Consider the following 16,737-nt stretch of genomic DNA (forward strand, 5'->3'; position numbering starts at 1 on the left):
AGCCCTATCTGGCTTCTACAGGCTGCAGTTGGTGCATTCCATATAACCTGGGGGTTTGTGCATGCAGAGTCGCACCATGGTGCCTGCACTTGCACCGGCACCTACTGGTTTCATTGCACTGGTGCCAGGACCCAGGGTTGACTGTCTCCTCTCTGGGCAAGGGGGTAGTGGCAGCCCTACTACTAAATGTAAATAGGAGCTGCTGCTGTTAATGTATAAGCTACATTGTAATGGTTAACCTCTATTTATAAAGTTTTTGAGCCATTGAAGTAACATGTGCTCCACAGTACTCCTATGTATTAATTAAAGGCATAACCAACTTAATTGACTGCCCACATTGCGGTAGTTGAAAATAAGTCCACAATGTCCACATCTTTTAGAAGGAACAATTATTTCTTGTTTTAGATGTGGACTAATGGATGTTATGTATTTATAATTTGTATAATTCTTTTTAGAACATTTAACATTTTGTATATTTAATAAGCAGCATGCAAAACTTCCTGTTATTATTATTATTATTATTATTATTATTATTATTACTAATACTAGCAGTTGTAATAGATGTGAACTTTAAATATTACCTGCAAGCCAGGTGAGCCAGGTATTCCTGAACTCCCTAAAGCCCCTGGAGTTCCCTGTAATTAAAAAAGAAATGTCACGTTTACTATTTGCCACTTGGCAACCTATAGAATTAGACACACTCAAATTCCAAATGCTTAATAATGTAATCAATGTATACTGTAGCTTGTTTTATAATAGAAACTACCATGCCTCTACTTTCAATATAGGCATACATTATTGTCACTATTACCAATGTATAACTTGTTGGAATGTACTTGTACTTTTTTGTATGTAAGTAAACGAAAATGAATTACCACGTTTTATTTTTTTCTCCACAAAATGTAATTTATTAACAGTTGTAAACTCAGAAGATAAATCTTAAATAGTTACAAATGTAAATGGATTACAGTATATACTGTATGTTAATGGGGGCACATAGGAGGCAATATTAGAATAGTCAAAAAAGTTTAAATAATATTTAATGTTCTTGCATTAAACAAGGCAGTTTCTAGAGTATCTATACTCCTCAGATTCAAACAGTTTCTATAACAAGTACATGTGTGTTCTCTAATAATGAGTAAGCAAGCATGTGTGTCCTGTCTGTAATCATAAGATACAGTTTAAAGATGTCCAAGCACAGGTGTTTTTTTATCGTCATTGCTCATAGGTAAAGACATTTTAACACGTGTTCAGTCTCCAATACTCAGAGATAAGAAATTTCTGCCACATGGGTTTTCTCTACAATATTGAAAGATAAGGAAGTTTTAGTACAAGTGTGTTCTGTCTCCAATCTTCAGATATAATGACACTTGACTCTAGTTAGTACAGCTTCAGACCGATTCCTGAAAGTAACGCATTGATCGTTTATTGAGTTTGTTTCTGGGAAGAAGTGTCTATTTTGAATCTTGCTTTATATGAATATCTTTCTGGCATTTGGCCATTTGGCTGCAGATGAGTACCCTTCTTTTTCTAAACACTTATGGCTTACCATCATCTTCGTAAAACAGCTAAATATACTTTATAAAACAGACCTGTCATAGAGTTCCACAAAATGTACCACAAAATTATGGAGATGGGTCAATGGAACACTTAAAAATTCAAACACCATTTCTAGTTTTTATGTTATCCTGATTCTTCAAGAAAAGGTTCAGAAGAACCTGGTTCAGCAATTCCAACTAAGGTTAAAATGAGGCTTAATAGACAAGTTCTTGTCAATATAGCACATACAGTATCATTTTCTTGAAAGATTTTCTACAGACTATGGATGTGTCCACAATTGCTTCAGGACCGGTTACATGTCATCTCTAATGACAATCACTAATGACAACCAATAGGAAGGTCTGATTCCCAAATGATCCTCACATTTTTCCCAACTTGATCCTCACATTTTTCTGCTCTTCTTGACGGCCATAACTACCTCTTCATAACCACAGTATTAAGTGGGAAGCCAAAACAGTAAGTTTCATGGCTCAACCCTGTATGCAAAGGTGTATCTTTCTGATGTCCTCTCTATTCATAACTTGTTTAGATGTTGTCACTAAATGTCAGGTGGAATAATTACCACTCCACAGGCAGTGTAACTGTTCCATTTAAAACTTACCTTTGCTCAGATTCTATGTGAATACATTACTGCTTTCTAAAAAATGAAAGTAATATCTAGAAAATACCCTAAAATGAGGGTTCATGCAATGATATACTCCCCTATATCCTGCACTGATTACCAAACCATAAAACCACTGACAGTATGGAACCCTTATACACTTCTTCTTACTTCATAATTCCAGAAAAAGTCAATACAGCTAAACTCTTTACCAGATTAGATATTTGGGGAGGAAAGGGGGGCTATAACTTTATACAAATGAAACATGGTGATGAGTGACAGCCAACTTTCACACCAGATTCACGGCCTAATTCAGACTGGATCGCTGCAGTGGCAGTGATCGCAGTCTGAAGCCCTATGCAGGGTGCGCGCGCAGCAGACGCAATGCGCGTGTGCACCCCGGGAGCTCAGTGAGATGCTAACAGCATCTCAGAGCTGTGATCGCCTCTGTCTGATTGACAGGCAGAGGGGGTCATGGGGCTGTAGGGGGTGTGCCAACAGTTTTAGAACGCTGTTGGCTGGCCAGGGTCTGGACAATGCAGGCATGTCGCTGTGCGATGCTTTTGCACCCTTGCGGGGGGGGGGGGTAGGGCCAGACATGTGGGGCAGACAAATTTAGCACATCTACAATCAGTTCTGAATTAGACCCTGTCATCTTGAGTATTATGTCATGCCTTTTTTGCAACACCCATGCCGCCTTTGAACACTTACGTAATGATGCATGTAGAGATCTACTGGACCAATATTCCGTTGTATACTTAGTGGACATTCTTGTATACTCATACTCATAATCTCAACAAGACAACAGGGTGCTGTAAAGCAGTGCACAAGGCAAACAATAATTTTGCAAACTGCGGTCTTTACCCATATGTTTACCCTACTTCATGAATGTTTTCTGCCAGGAATTTTTGAAATCAATCAAATGCTCCATGAAATGTATGAGCCTTTAAGCAAAGCATTACTTAAAGTTAAATTTTCCTACAAGAACATAGTAAACAAGTACTGCTCCATACCCATAACAATGGGCCTACATGTTTATACCTTCTCACAAACTTTCAAAGAGTCACTGTCACAAGTCTCGCTGGGATAATATAAATGTTGACCGTACTTGTAGGATTTGTGAATATCCAGAGCATCGGTGTCAAGTCTAACATATAGGTGGTTTCCACCAGGGTGCCTTGCAAAGGGGATTTGGGCTGCACTGCACCCAATATGCAGGTCATAGCCATCTGACTGAGGGCTAGGTGGAGTCTGTAAGAACCGAAGACAAGCAGTAAACTGAGCGACGTGAGAGGTACTGAAGAGTGGACGTAAAGATTAAAAACAGGACAGATCCAGTCAAGTAATGCTGTACCAAGGGATTAGCAGATTTAGGTCTGAAGAAAGCCAAACTCAGAACTAGGAAGTCACTAAAAGCAGTACCAATGGAGCAGTCAAGGAGAATTGTCAGATGGACCGGATCAGAACACAGGTAAGTGTGCAGTTCAAACAGAGCAGATGCTGAGAATCAGATAATGAGCCTAATACTCTGGGAATAAATATTACTCAGAGACTTACTTATGGATGGAGGGATTCAAATTGGGCACCAATGTGACATGTTTTTGACACCTGTCTTTATCAATTTTAAATATAGTGGCACATGCGTCCCTATTGGAGCCACAGCTGCCTGTAACAGAACCACCCACAGCAGTTGAAGAGAGGTAGTGGAAGAAAAAATGCTGGCATTGAAGGTAAAACTACTCAGGTGGATGCCCAGCAGTAGAAGGCCAGCACCTGTCCACCAGTGACCTTTGGCTGAGGAGAGCCAGTGATGCCAGATGCCCAGTATGAGGGAGCCAGGTTCGGAGTGCTGCAACAGTTATATTGATTAATTTCAAATAAAAGTTTAATAGTTCAAATCTATTAATTATAACAGCCAACTTACATGCAATTAGTGTCATAACAGGGCTCTATGTCAGCCCGCTAAGCACGTGATGTCACAAAGAGGGGTCAGTGCTATCAAGCACCGGGATGTGCAGTACCTATCAGAGTATCCTGAGGATGCTTCAAACGTCTATACAAGTGGAAGGGTGCCTGCGTGGAACATCCAAAGAACACTTTGAGAGGCCCTGTTGCAGTGATACTGGCTGCATTGTTCCATGTCAGGCACCCTGCTAGCCAAAAGCAATGGCCGTGGGGCAGCAATGGAGCTGCCCACAGAGCCCTGCGCTCTGCTCAGCGGCACCGCTCGCATACCCTAGTTACAGCCTGCATGCGACAGATCCTTGTCTTATTCCATATGGAATTATTATAGTATGCATATCCTTCGCTGAAAAGGGCTTCAAGAGCTTCAACTAAAATGTGAATTTAGGGACACTTATTATGTTTTGGGCAGGAGATCCAGGATTCTTGCAAAATCAAAGCCTAGCTCCATTTACCTTATTAAATAGAAAGGTTATAGTCTCTCTGGCAAACCTAGCATGCCTGTTAGTCAACCTGGGAAAGGAGAGATACGGTTAGGTCCCATACTGATGTAGTCCCTGACATACCATGCTGTGTGGTGTGGGTCTCATTTTCCTTGGGGCCTCTCTCTTGGTATGCAGAAGTCACATTAACAATCAGCCATCTTTTCTTGCATTGCATGTAAGATAAGTTGCCACAGGAGCAAGGTTTCTCATGCCACCTATGCCTAGAAAGAATCTGGTGATGCCCAGAACTCAAACTGTGAACTCTCACTGACATTTTACACTGATATTTAAAAAAATGTAAAATACCCACTAATGGGTTTCACATTGGAAACCACTGTTTTCAGTGGTATCCTAAATATCAGTGTTTTTATCCATATACAGATGATAGGTCGACAGTTAGAAGGTCGACAAGAAAAAGGTCAACACCAAATGGTCAACATGCATATAGTTGATGTGGTCTTTTTCATACTTTACCATTCACGTGGGACTATAAGTCAGAAAGGGAACCTTGCCCACAGCATGGCGAGCAAAGTAAGCTGTGCGAGGGGATGCACTAATTGGGGGTCCACGTGCTGGAAGGGAAACTGCCCCTTAAGACCTCAGGCCTCAGAAAAATCCCATTGTGATTTTTTAAGTTGTCAAAAGTCACAAGAGAAGCAGGATCTAGTTGGGAGGGTGGTTTATATAACGTAGTCTTGTATAAGCACAGGTTGATGCCTGTTCCCTTCCCATATTAGATTTTGATTGGTAAATGACCACATTTAATAGTAGGTCCAAAGGACGATTATGCTGTATTGAATAACAGAACCACAAGCTGCATCAGACTGGCAGACAGGGGAACTGCTTCTGGTCCATTTATGCTGGGACAATGTTTAGAGGCACCCGATTCTCTGCACTTGCACCTGCAATTACTTGTGATGCAGGTAGTGGGTGTAAAGAGCCTTGTGCTTCTAAACACTGTCCTGGCATAAATGAACCGGAAACAGTTCCCCAGTCAGCCAGTTTGATGCTGACAGCAAGGTATATACTTGCCCTGAATAAGTTTGAGATGATACACCATAGAATAGTCTCCTCACAGGCAATGAGTAGTGCTCGGACCAATTGGCATGATATGAAGCCTTGTGAGTTTATAAACGGTCCATGATGCTCTCTGTGCAGGTCTCATTAGAAAGAACCATATCAAGGACTACTGACTACCTCCATTTGCAGAAAAAGTTTCTGAGAGAAGCCCACCTGGAGAAGCAAAAAGCATCAATGAGGGGTCTGATCTCACTCTTGCTTTGGAGAAACTGTGCAAAGAACAGTAAATATTTGAGTGGCTTGGTTTGGTAAGATGGTAAAAGAGGAAAGTGGGACAGATGAGGCTGTCCTGCAGGATAAAAAAACAGATAAAATAGAAGGATGATGGAATATGGTAAAGATCACTAGTCCCTAAAATGTTTATAAAGCTTGTACATAGTAGATTGGATGGCAGGTATTCCAAGGTATTATATACTAGGTCAAATGAAGGGGGATGTGGAGCAAACTTAGGTTCCTGGTACTGTGGTAAGCAAGGTAACAGTGCCCACCTATGTGGCTGATGACATTCCTCATTACACCATGGTTCACAATGGTTGCCCTACATAGCCCATGGCATATGAAAATTATAATGAGTATCGTTAGGAATGATGTGCATTAAGTGATGTTTTAATAAGATATTGATGAATATGTACTTATATATGAAAGCAAAAGAAGAAATATCTTAGCAACCATGTGGTAAAATCTTACCACACTTATTTACTTGTGTCACAATTTTTGGAAATAAAATGATTAAGCTTGAATTGCTTCAAAATCCTGCACTTAGTGATATACTATGACTTGTGAGGAACAATATATCTAGAAGATAAATCATACAACCATAAACTAACAATCCCTTTAAAAAGTAAAAGGTCATTGGCAGCAGATTGCAGATTTGACAAGGCCCTGCTGAAGAGAATTAAATACACTGTTTTAGTTTCTCTCTTTTGTTTAAGTTTATAGAACACCAGAAAATAAAATATTCGGATTAGAAAAACGTACAATAAAACCAATAATTTCACTTTAAATAGAGATTTGAGCGTTATTAGGGAAAGATATGTTACAATGCATTGTTTTAATATTTTGGTCAACTATAACCCTACCACAAGGACAAAATCAAATACCAGTGGAATGTACACTTCTATCACCGACACACTAGTAGTACAAAAATAAGAAATATAGATGTTGAGGGGTATACACATATATATTTTTCTTTTCCCCCAATTTTCAATGCCTATTACTTGCACGCACACCACCAATGGGATATGAACCCCATAAGACTGTGCCTACTGTCTACTGGAAAATTGAAGCTCTTCTCCACTATCACATATTCTCTTCATCCACTTGTTGGAGGGGGTGGTAGGCTCCACATCAGTACCAATAATCTAGGGCTGGAGAGAGGCATCCAGTGAAGGCAATGTATTCTTTAAATACTAATTTCCTTAGTCAATCACACTTCTCACATAATAAGGGGCATAGCCAATATTTAAGATGTATTTGATTTAATAGTTAAAATGACAATAAATTATTTTCACAGGGTGGAACTGTTAAAGGAAAAACAAATAAATGTATATTTTTTGTGATTATGCTATAAACTGTTCTCCATTTTTAAATCATTTTGAGTAACCCTGTCAATTTACTTTTAAGTGGTTTCTATCTGACTTGCAAAATAATACACAAGATTGGACTATGGACATGATAGCTGTGCTAATTAAAAAACCAAGCCCTAACCCACTCCCTGCTAAGCGGCGCCGGACGGTGAGCCAATCAGAGCTCGCGATCCGGCAGCTGAGGCTCCTGATTGGCTGTCGGACCGCAAGCTTTGATTGGCTTGCGGAACGGCACCTAGTTGGAGCTAGACCCCGCCGCAGCCACCGGAGACTGAGGAGCAGGAGAGGCGCTCTCCTCCCTGCCCTCAACTTAAGAGCAGCAGCAGCCTCCCCGCCCTTGAGCAAGAGCACTTGGGGAGGGGGGGGGATAGAGGATATATGGCACTGGGGACATATCTAGCACTGTGTGGGGACATGTGTATCTGGCACTGGGGACATATCTGGCACTATGGGGACATGTGTATCTGGCATTGGGGGCATATCTGGCACTATGGGGACATGTGTATCTGGCACTGTGTGGGGACATGTATATCTGGCATTGGGGACATATCTGGCACTGTGTGAGGACATCTGTATCTGGCATTGGGGGCATATCTGGCACTATGGGGACATGTGTATCTGGCACTGGGGGCATATCTAGCACTGTGTGGGGACATGTGTATCTGGCATTGGGGACATATCTGGCACTATGGGGACATGTGTATCTGGCACTGTGTGAGGCCATCTGTATCTGGCACTGGGGGTATATATGTATCTGGCACTGTGGGGACATGTGTATCTGGGGGGCATATCATGTGTATCTGGCACTACTGCGGGCATATCATGTGTATCTGCCACTGCTGGGGGCATATCATGTGTATCTGGCACTGCTGGGGGGCATATTATGTCTATCTGGCACTGCTGCAGAGCATATCATGTGTATCTGGCACTACTGCAGGGCATATCCTGTGTATCTGGCACTGCTGTGGAGTATATCATGTCTATCTGGCACTTCTGGGTGGCATATCGTGTCTATCTGGCACTGCTGCGGGGCATATCATGTGTATCTGCACTGCTGTGGAGCATATCATGTCTATCTGACACTGCTGTGGGGCATATGTTTATCTGGCACTGCTGCGGGGCATATCATGTGTATCTGCACTGCTGTGGAGCATATCATGTCTATCTGGCACTTCTGGGTGGCATATCATGTCTATCTGGCACTGCTGCAGAGCATATCATGTGTATCTGGCACTGCTGCAGGGAATATCCTGTGTATCTGGCACTGCTGCGGGGCATATGTTTATCTGGCACTGCTGCGGGGCATATCATGTGTATCTGGCACTGCTGTTGAGCATATCATGTCTATCTGGCACTTCTGGGTGGCATATCATGTCTATCTGGCACTGCTGCAGAGCATATCATGTGTATCTGGCACTGCTGCAGGGCATATCCTGTGTATCTGGCACTGCTGTGGAGCATATCATGTCTATCTGACACTTCTGGGTGGCATATCATGTCTATCTGGCACTGCTGCAGAGCATATCATGTGTATCTGGCACTGCTGCAGGGAATATCCTGTGTATCTGGCACTGCTGCGGGGCATATGTTTATCTGGCACTGCTGCAGGGCATATCATGTGTATCTGGCACTGCTGTGGAGCATATCATGTCTATCTGGCACTTCTGGGTGGCATATCCTGTCTATCTGGCACTGCTGAGGGGCATATCATGTATCTGGCAGTGGTGGGGGGCATTTCATGTCTATCTGGCACTGCACTGCTGGGGGCATGTCATGTCTATCAGGCACTGCACTACTGGGGTCATTATATGTATCTGGCACTATACTGGAGACATTATGTGTAAGGAAAACTACTGTGGCTGTTATGTGTAAGGCTGCTAATTGTGTGTGTGTAGATGGGGTGTGAAACGATATTTATTTATAGTTTGATAATATGAAGTTGCGAGGCCACGCCCACTTTCCAGGAGCATGCGCGCAGAAGAGACTCGCCTACTTTTCCAGGAACATGCGCGCAGAAGGGACTGGCCCACTTTTCTAGGAGCGCGTGCGCCGAAGGGACTGGGGAAGGGGGGGGGGAGGCCCTTAAAAAATGTATCGCTCGGGATGCTAGTAGGCCTGGAGCCGGCCCTGCCCTTAAGCACTAAAATAAGACATGCTTCTTGATAAATCTTAATTCAAAGTAAAATTTGTTTCACCACAAATTTTATTAGAAATTAAAAAACATTAGACTTAGAGTGCAGTTTTGCCCTCTTGGAAGTATTTTTCTGCCAGCTGGCTCTCGGCTGTGTAACAAATCTCCTGCCATGAGACCACACAGGCTTAGTCATTATCATTTCTGACTAGAAACAACAGTGCCCAGAATAACCATTCACAATCCCTAAAGAAAGATAAGCTCACACTTCACAATGCTTAAAAGGCACTTGCCATGAATACAAATTAAATTCATATGTATTTAAAAGGCAAAGCACACTCTAAATCACATACCATGTATATACAGTACACACACACACGTATGCATATACAGTATATACTGTATATATCAATCTGTCCTTATATATAGATTGTATATATACTGTATATATCAATCGGTCTTTATATATAGATTTTACTATAACATTTGAGATTGAACACCCCTATGATATTAAAAACTCTGCACATTTTGACTCTGCCCCCTCTGCCTTACAACATGGATTGTCCAAATGCACAGATAGGGGGTAATTCAGACAAGATCGCTGGGCAGTGATTTTTGCAGCCCTACGATCGGATAGTCATCGCTTACAGGGGGAGTGTATTTTAGCTGTGCAAGTGTGCGATCACATGTGTAGCAGAGCTGCACAAACTGATTTTGTGCAGTCTCTGCACAACCCAGGACTTACTCAGCCGCTGCGATCACATCAGCCTGTCCAGAACTGGATTTGACGTCAGACACCCCCCCTTCCAACGCTTGGACACGCCTGCGGTTTTCCAGACACTCCTTGAAAACGGTCATTTGACACCCACAAACGCTCTCTTACTGTCAATCTCCTTGCAATCGCCTTTGCGTTCAGAATTTTCGCACCATCCCGTCGCTGACCGGCGATCCCTGTTGCTGCGGTCCATCACGCCTGTGCATTGCGGTGCATACGCATGCGCAGTTCAGATTTGATCACAGGCTGTGAGAAAACGCAGCCTAGTGATCAGGTCTGAATTGGCCCCTTAGTTACCTACTCTTTTTTTTTTTTTTTTTTTTGCTTTACTCCCACGTCTGAATCAGGCACTATGTGTGTCATTTATCAGTATTCGGCTGATCTAATTCAAAGGAACATTGGCCCTCATTCTGAGTTGTTCGCTCGCAAGCTGCTTTTAGCAGCATTGCACACGCTAAGCCGCCGCCTACTGGGAGTGAATCTTAGCTTAGCAAAATTGCGAACGAAAGATTCTCAAAATTGCGAATAGAAATTTCTAAGCAGTTTCTGAGTAGCTCGACACTTACTCTGCCACTGCGATCAGTTCAGTCAGTTTCGTTCCTGGTTTGACGTCACAAACACACCCAGCGTTCGCCCAGACACTCCCCCGTTTCTCCGGCCACTCCCGCGTTTTTCCCAGAAACGGCAGCGTTTTTTCACACACACCCATAAAACGGCCAGTTTCCACCCAGAAACACCCACTTCCTGTCAATCACATTACGATCACCAGAACGAAGAAAAAACCTCGTAATGCCGTGAGTAAAATACCAAACTTCTTAGCAAATTTACTTGACGCAGTCGCAGTGCGAACATTGCGCATGCGCAATTAGCTGCTTGCATGTCACCAGTCCCTCTGACTTCCGTGAATAGATGCTGTGTGCATGCATGGATATGCGGCATGGCTATATTCTGTGTGTAATTTCCAAAAACTTGTACATATACTGTACATGTAAGTTCTCCATTATTTTCCCCAGGAAATGTGTGTTAGAGGCGCTACAGAGCACGTCCAGTAAAAAACGTTAGACACAAAAATAGCTTTTTTTTGCAGGCAATTTGCTTGTTATATAATTGCTGAATTACGTATTTTTTCTTTAAAAAAACTGTTGTTTTACTATTGTTGTTTTTTTTTGTACTTGACTGTATTGTAAAGAATGTATGTGGTGTATCTGTGTAAATTTCTGTGGCGTGCAGTTAATCGTAGACAAATTCATGTTGTGTGGAAGTATACCTGGTCAATAAACTATTCTGATCAACTAAACTAAAAAAAAAAATGTACTAAAATACAGTTCCATTACAGAGGATAACCCGCACCAAGAGTGATATTTAAATGATATGTTGGGGGTATCTTATCACATTATAAAGTTATATACAAAGGTTAGAATGGTGTTACCAATTAGTTTAATATATGTACATACAAGTTCCTAAAGAAAGGGTAAAAGGGGAAAGAAACTAGTTAATTCTTGGGTGCACACAGTCCTCAACTAAGAATACATTTAAAAATATAAACTTTAGTGATCATCTTAAAATCAACAACCCCAATATATATGTGATAATAGGATTTTAATTACCTACCGGTAAATCCTTTTCTCGTAGTCCATAGAGGATGCTGGGGTCCACATTAGTGCAATGGGGTATAGACGGGTCCCTTGGGAGCCATGGGCACTTTAAGAGTTTAATAGTGTGGGCTGGCTTCTCCCTCTATGCCCCTCCTACCAGACTCAGTCTAGAAACTGTGCCCAAGGAGACGGACATACTTCGAGAAAAGGAAATACACAGATAGTGGTGAGATTCACACCAGCTCACACATAACAACAGAAAATCAAGCAACCAGCTTGAAACAAGTCAGCAACGGCTGAATAACAGTACTTAACCAAGTAACAATGCAGTACTCAACCAAATAACAAGGCAGTACTGAACTAAGTAACCAACTGCAAGAAAACGAAGCGCTGAGCGGGGGCCAGCATTCTCTACAGACTACGAAAAAAGGATTTACCGGTAGGTAATTAAAATCCTATTTTCTCTTACATCCTATAGGATGCTGGGGTCCACATTAGTACCATGGGGATGTACCAAAGCTCCCAGTACGGGTGGGAGAGCGCGGAGGCTCCTGCATAACCGATTAACCAAACTTTAGGTCCTCAGAGGCCAAAGTATTGAACTTGTAGAACTTAGCAAACGTGTTTGACCCTGACCAAGCTGTAAAGCCAAGACACCCCGAGCAGCCTCCCAGGAAGAACCCACTTTACGAGTAGAGCAGGCCTTAATGGATTTAGGACACGGCAATCCTGCCGTAGAATAAGCATGCTGGATAGTCCAGCGAGAAGTCGTCTGCTTAGAAACAGACCACCCAACCTTGTTGGAATCATAAAGGACAAACAGAGCGCCTGACTTTCTGTGAGGAGAAGTTCTCTTCACATAAATCTTCAAAGCCCATACAACATCCAAGGACTTTGAGGTAATTGAGGAGTCAGTAGCCACTGGCACCACAATAGGTTGGTTGATATGAAAAGCCGACACAACCTTTGGAAGAATTTGCTGACGCGTCCTGATCTCAGCTCTATCTTCATAGAAAATCAAGTAGGGGCTTTGTAGGACAATGCCCCCAATTCTGACACACGTCTAGCAGATGCTAGATAAGAAACTTGACCTCAACCTCCTGTAAAGGCTTCAACCAATCCGATTGCAGGAACTGCAGTACCACGTTAAGATCCCAAGGTGCCGTAGGAGGCACAAAGGTTGGTTGGATGACCCCTTTCAAGAAAGTCTGAACCTCAGGGAGGGCAGCCAATGGTTTCTGGAAGAAAATGGACAAGGTCGAAATCTTGACTTTTATGGAGCCCAGGCGCACACCCACACCCACCCCTGCTTGCAGGAAGAGGAAAAACCATCCAAGTTGAAACTCCACCGTAGGAAAATTCTTGGATTCACACCAAGACACGTACCTTTTCCAAATCTGATGGTAATGTTTTGACGTTACTCCTTTCCTAGCCTGTATCAGGGTAGGAATAACTTTGTTCGGAATGCCCTTCTGAGCTAAGATCTGGTGTTCAACCTCCATGATGTCAAACATAGGCATAGTAAGTCTTGATAAGCGAATGACCCCTGTTGCAGAAGGTCCTCTCAAAGAGGAAGAGGCCTTGGATCTTCCAGCAGTAACTCGAGAAGATCCGCGTACAAAGCCCTTCTTGGCCAGTCCGAAGCAATGAGGATTGCCTGAACTCCTGTTCTTTTGATTATTTTGAGAATCCTTGGGAGGAGTGGAAGTGGAGGTAACACATACACTGACTTGAACACCCACGGAGTTAGTAGGGCGTCCACCGCCACTGCCTGTGGATCCCTCAACCTGGAACCATACCTCTGAAGCTTCTTGTTGAGGTCATCATGACTATTTGAGGTATGCCCCAAAGACTTGTCACCTCTGGGAACACCTCTGGATGGAGGCCCCACTCTCCCGGATGGAGATCGTGTCTGCTGAGGAAGTCCGCTTCCCAGTAGTCCACTTCCAGAATGAGATTGCTGACAGCACCACCACGTGCTTTTCTGGCCAGAGGGTGATTCTTGTTACCTCTGACATTGCAGCTCTGCTCTTCGTTCCACCTTGTCGGTATATGTAGGCCACTGTCGTTACATTGTCCGACTGAACCTGAATGGCCTGATCTTTCAGAAGATGTGCCACTTGTAGAAGACCGTTGTACATGGCTCTTAGTTCCAGAATGTTTATCGGAAGGATGGATTCCAGATTTGACCGCCTTCCTTGGAAGTGTTCCCCTTGTGAGACTGCCCCCCAACCTCTGAGACTTGCATCCGTGGTTAGGAGGATCCAATTCTGAATCCCGAACCTGCGGACCTCTAGTAGGTGAGAGGTTTGCAGTCACCAGAGGAGCAAGATTCTGGCCTTTGGTGACAGACGTATCCTCTGGTGCATGTGAAGATGAGATCCCGACCATTTGTCCAGGAGATCCAGTTGAAAAGACCGTGCATGAAATCTTCCATACTGTAGAGCCTCATAGGAGGCTACCATCTTCCCCAGAAGGTGAATGCACTGATGAATCGATACCCAGGTTGGCTTCAAGACATCCCAGACCATTGCTTGTATCACCAATGCCTTCTCTTCCGGCAGAAACACCCTCTGAACTTCCATGTCGAGGATCATCCCCAGGAAGGACAGCCTCCTGGTCGACTCAAAATTCGACTTTGGGAGGTTCAGGATCCATCCATGATCCTGGAGCAGTTGAGTTGAGAGAACAATACTCTGTAACAGCTTTTCCCTGGAAGATGCTTTTATTAGTAGATCATCCAGATAAGGAATTATGTTCACACCCTGCTTGCGGAGGAGTAGCATCATCTCTGCCATTACCTTGGTGAACACTCTTGGTGCCGTGGAGAGGCCAAACGGCAGTGCCTGGAACTGATAGTGACAGTCCAGCAGTGCAAATATGAGATAAGCCTGGTGAGGCGGCCAGATCGGGATGTGAAGGTACGCATCCTTGATATCCAGGGATACCAGGAATACCCCCTCCTCCAGACCTGAGATCACCGCTCTCAGAGATTCCATCTTGAATTTAAATTCTCTCAAGTAGGGGTTCAATGACTTTAGGTTTAATATCGGTCTTACCAAACCATCCGGTTTCGGCACCACAAACAGGTTTGAGTAATAACCCTTGTGTTGTAGGAGAGATGAAACTGGAACAATGACATTTGACCTTAGCAATTTTTGAATGGCTTCCTGTAGGATAGCACTTTCTGTCAGCGAAGCTACCAAGCCTGATTTGAAAAATCTGTGAGGTGGGAGTTCTTGAAACTCCAGTCTGTACCCCTGGGTAACAATGTCTTGTACCCAGGGATCCAGGCATGAGGACGCCCAGACATGACTGAAATTTCTTAGTCTTGCTCCCACCTGCCCGATCTCGAGGCTGGGATGTCCACAGTCATGCTGAGGATTTTGATGAAACAGAACAGGTTTCTGTTCCTGGGAACCTGCAGGTGAAGGTTTTCAGGATTTCCCCCGACCACCTCTAAAGAAAGTGGAGGGGGATTTGGACTTTGTAACTTTAGCAGTCCTAGTCGGTGGTGTAGTAGAGGGAAGAAAAGATGACTTGCCCGCAGTTGCCGTGGAGATCCACGCATCTAATGCTTCCCCAAACAGAGCCTGACCTGTGAAGGGTAGGTTCTCCACACTCTTCTTGGATTCTGCATCCGCAGACCATTGGCGCAGCCAGAGTCCTCTGCGTGCCGAGACAGCCATGGAAGAAGCCCTCGCATTCAGATGTCCAAGGTCTTTCATGGCTTCCACCATGAAACCTGCAGAATCCTGTATGTGACGTAAAAACAATTCAATGTCACGTCTATCCATAGAATCTAACTCCTCTAGTAAAGTGCCTGACCACTTTAATATGGCTTTAGAAATCCATGTACATGCAATAGTGGGTCTTAAAGCTACGCCATTTGATGTGTATAAAGATTTAAGTGTAGTTTCAATCTTGTGGTCGGCTGGCTCTTTTAAAACGGTGGGCCCAGGGACAGGTAAAACTACTTTCTGAGACAACCTAGAAACAGAAGCGTCTACTACCGGCAGGTTTTCCCACTTTTTCCTATCCTCCTCAGGGAAAGGAAAAGCAATAAGAACCCTTTTAGGGATCTGGAATTTTTTCTCCAGATTTTCCCAGGATTTTTCAAACAATGCGTTTAGTTCCTTGGACGCAGGGAAGGTAATGGAGGACTTCTTATTGTCAGTAAAGTAAGCCTCCTCAACCTGCTCAGGTAACCTCTCAGAAATATGTAAAATGTTTCTAATGGCCTCAATCATGAGTTGCACCCCCTTAGCAAGGGATGCCTCACCCCCGAGTATATCCCCCTCACCGTCTCCTGTATAAGAGTTGGTATCCATGTTGGCTTGCATTATTTGGGCAAGAGCATGCTTTTTAGGATATATATCAGGGGTCTTGGGTGAGGTAGCGGGAGCAGAAACCTCTACAGATCTTTTCAAAGCCTGTGTTTCAGTCTCGTTATGAGCTATCCTAGATAAAATATGGGATATCATTCCCTTAATAGAAGCCACCCATGGGGGGTTGGATTCAGAAGGCTGAGACAGTATATTGCATTCCTGAGTACATGGAATAGACTGCTCTGGAGAAGACACACACTCTGCAGTACAAGGTACAGAGTCCCTAGACATGGTAATGTGAGATATATACACATACATACACACACACACACACACACACGAAGATATCAGACACAGTTTCCCCCAAAGTACCTTCAGAGAGACACAGAGTATAAGGAGCCAGCACACACAGCGCCCCAGTAGGCAGTTATTATAATAAATGCCTGGTGCTGACTGAGTAATCTTAATAGATTAAACAGTTAATAACACTCCCCCTCCCTCATCTATCCATCTAAAATACCCTGGTACCACAGAGGATAACTGGAGTTAAGTGGAGGGCAGTGCTCCTTGTCAGCGTCTCTGTAGTGTGATCTGCAGCGGCAAAATGGCGCTGGTGAGTGCTGGATCCGCTCTG

General features: G+C 43.5%; 1 protein-coding gene across 1 annotated transcript in view; it reads right to left on the minus strand.

Moving 5' to 3' along the window:
* The window catches only part of COL21A1 (collagen type XXI alpha 1 chain), a 472,866-nt gene that overhangs the window by 191,365 nt on the left and 264,764 nt on the right, over positions 1-16,737 (minus strand). The window contains exon 11 of the mRNA XM_063916728.1: positions 582-635. Within this exon, the coding sequence (XP_063772798.1) occupies positions 582-635 (54 nt within the window). The remainder of the gene's footprint in view (positions 1-581; positions 636-16,737) is intronic.

Source organism: Pseudophryne corroboree, chromosome 4 (genome assembly GCF_028390025.1).
Source record: "Pseudophryne corroboree isolate aPseCor3 chromosome 4, aPseCor3.hap2, whole genome shotgun sequence".
In the NCBI taxonomy this organism is placed as follows: Eukaryota; Metazoa; Chordata; class Amphibia; order Anura; family Myobatrachidae; genus Pseudophryne; species Pseudophryne corroboree.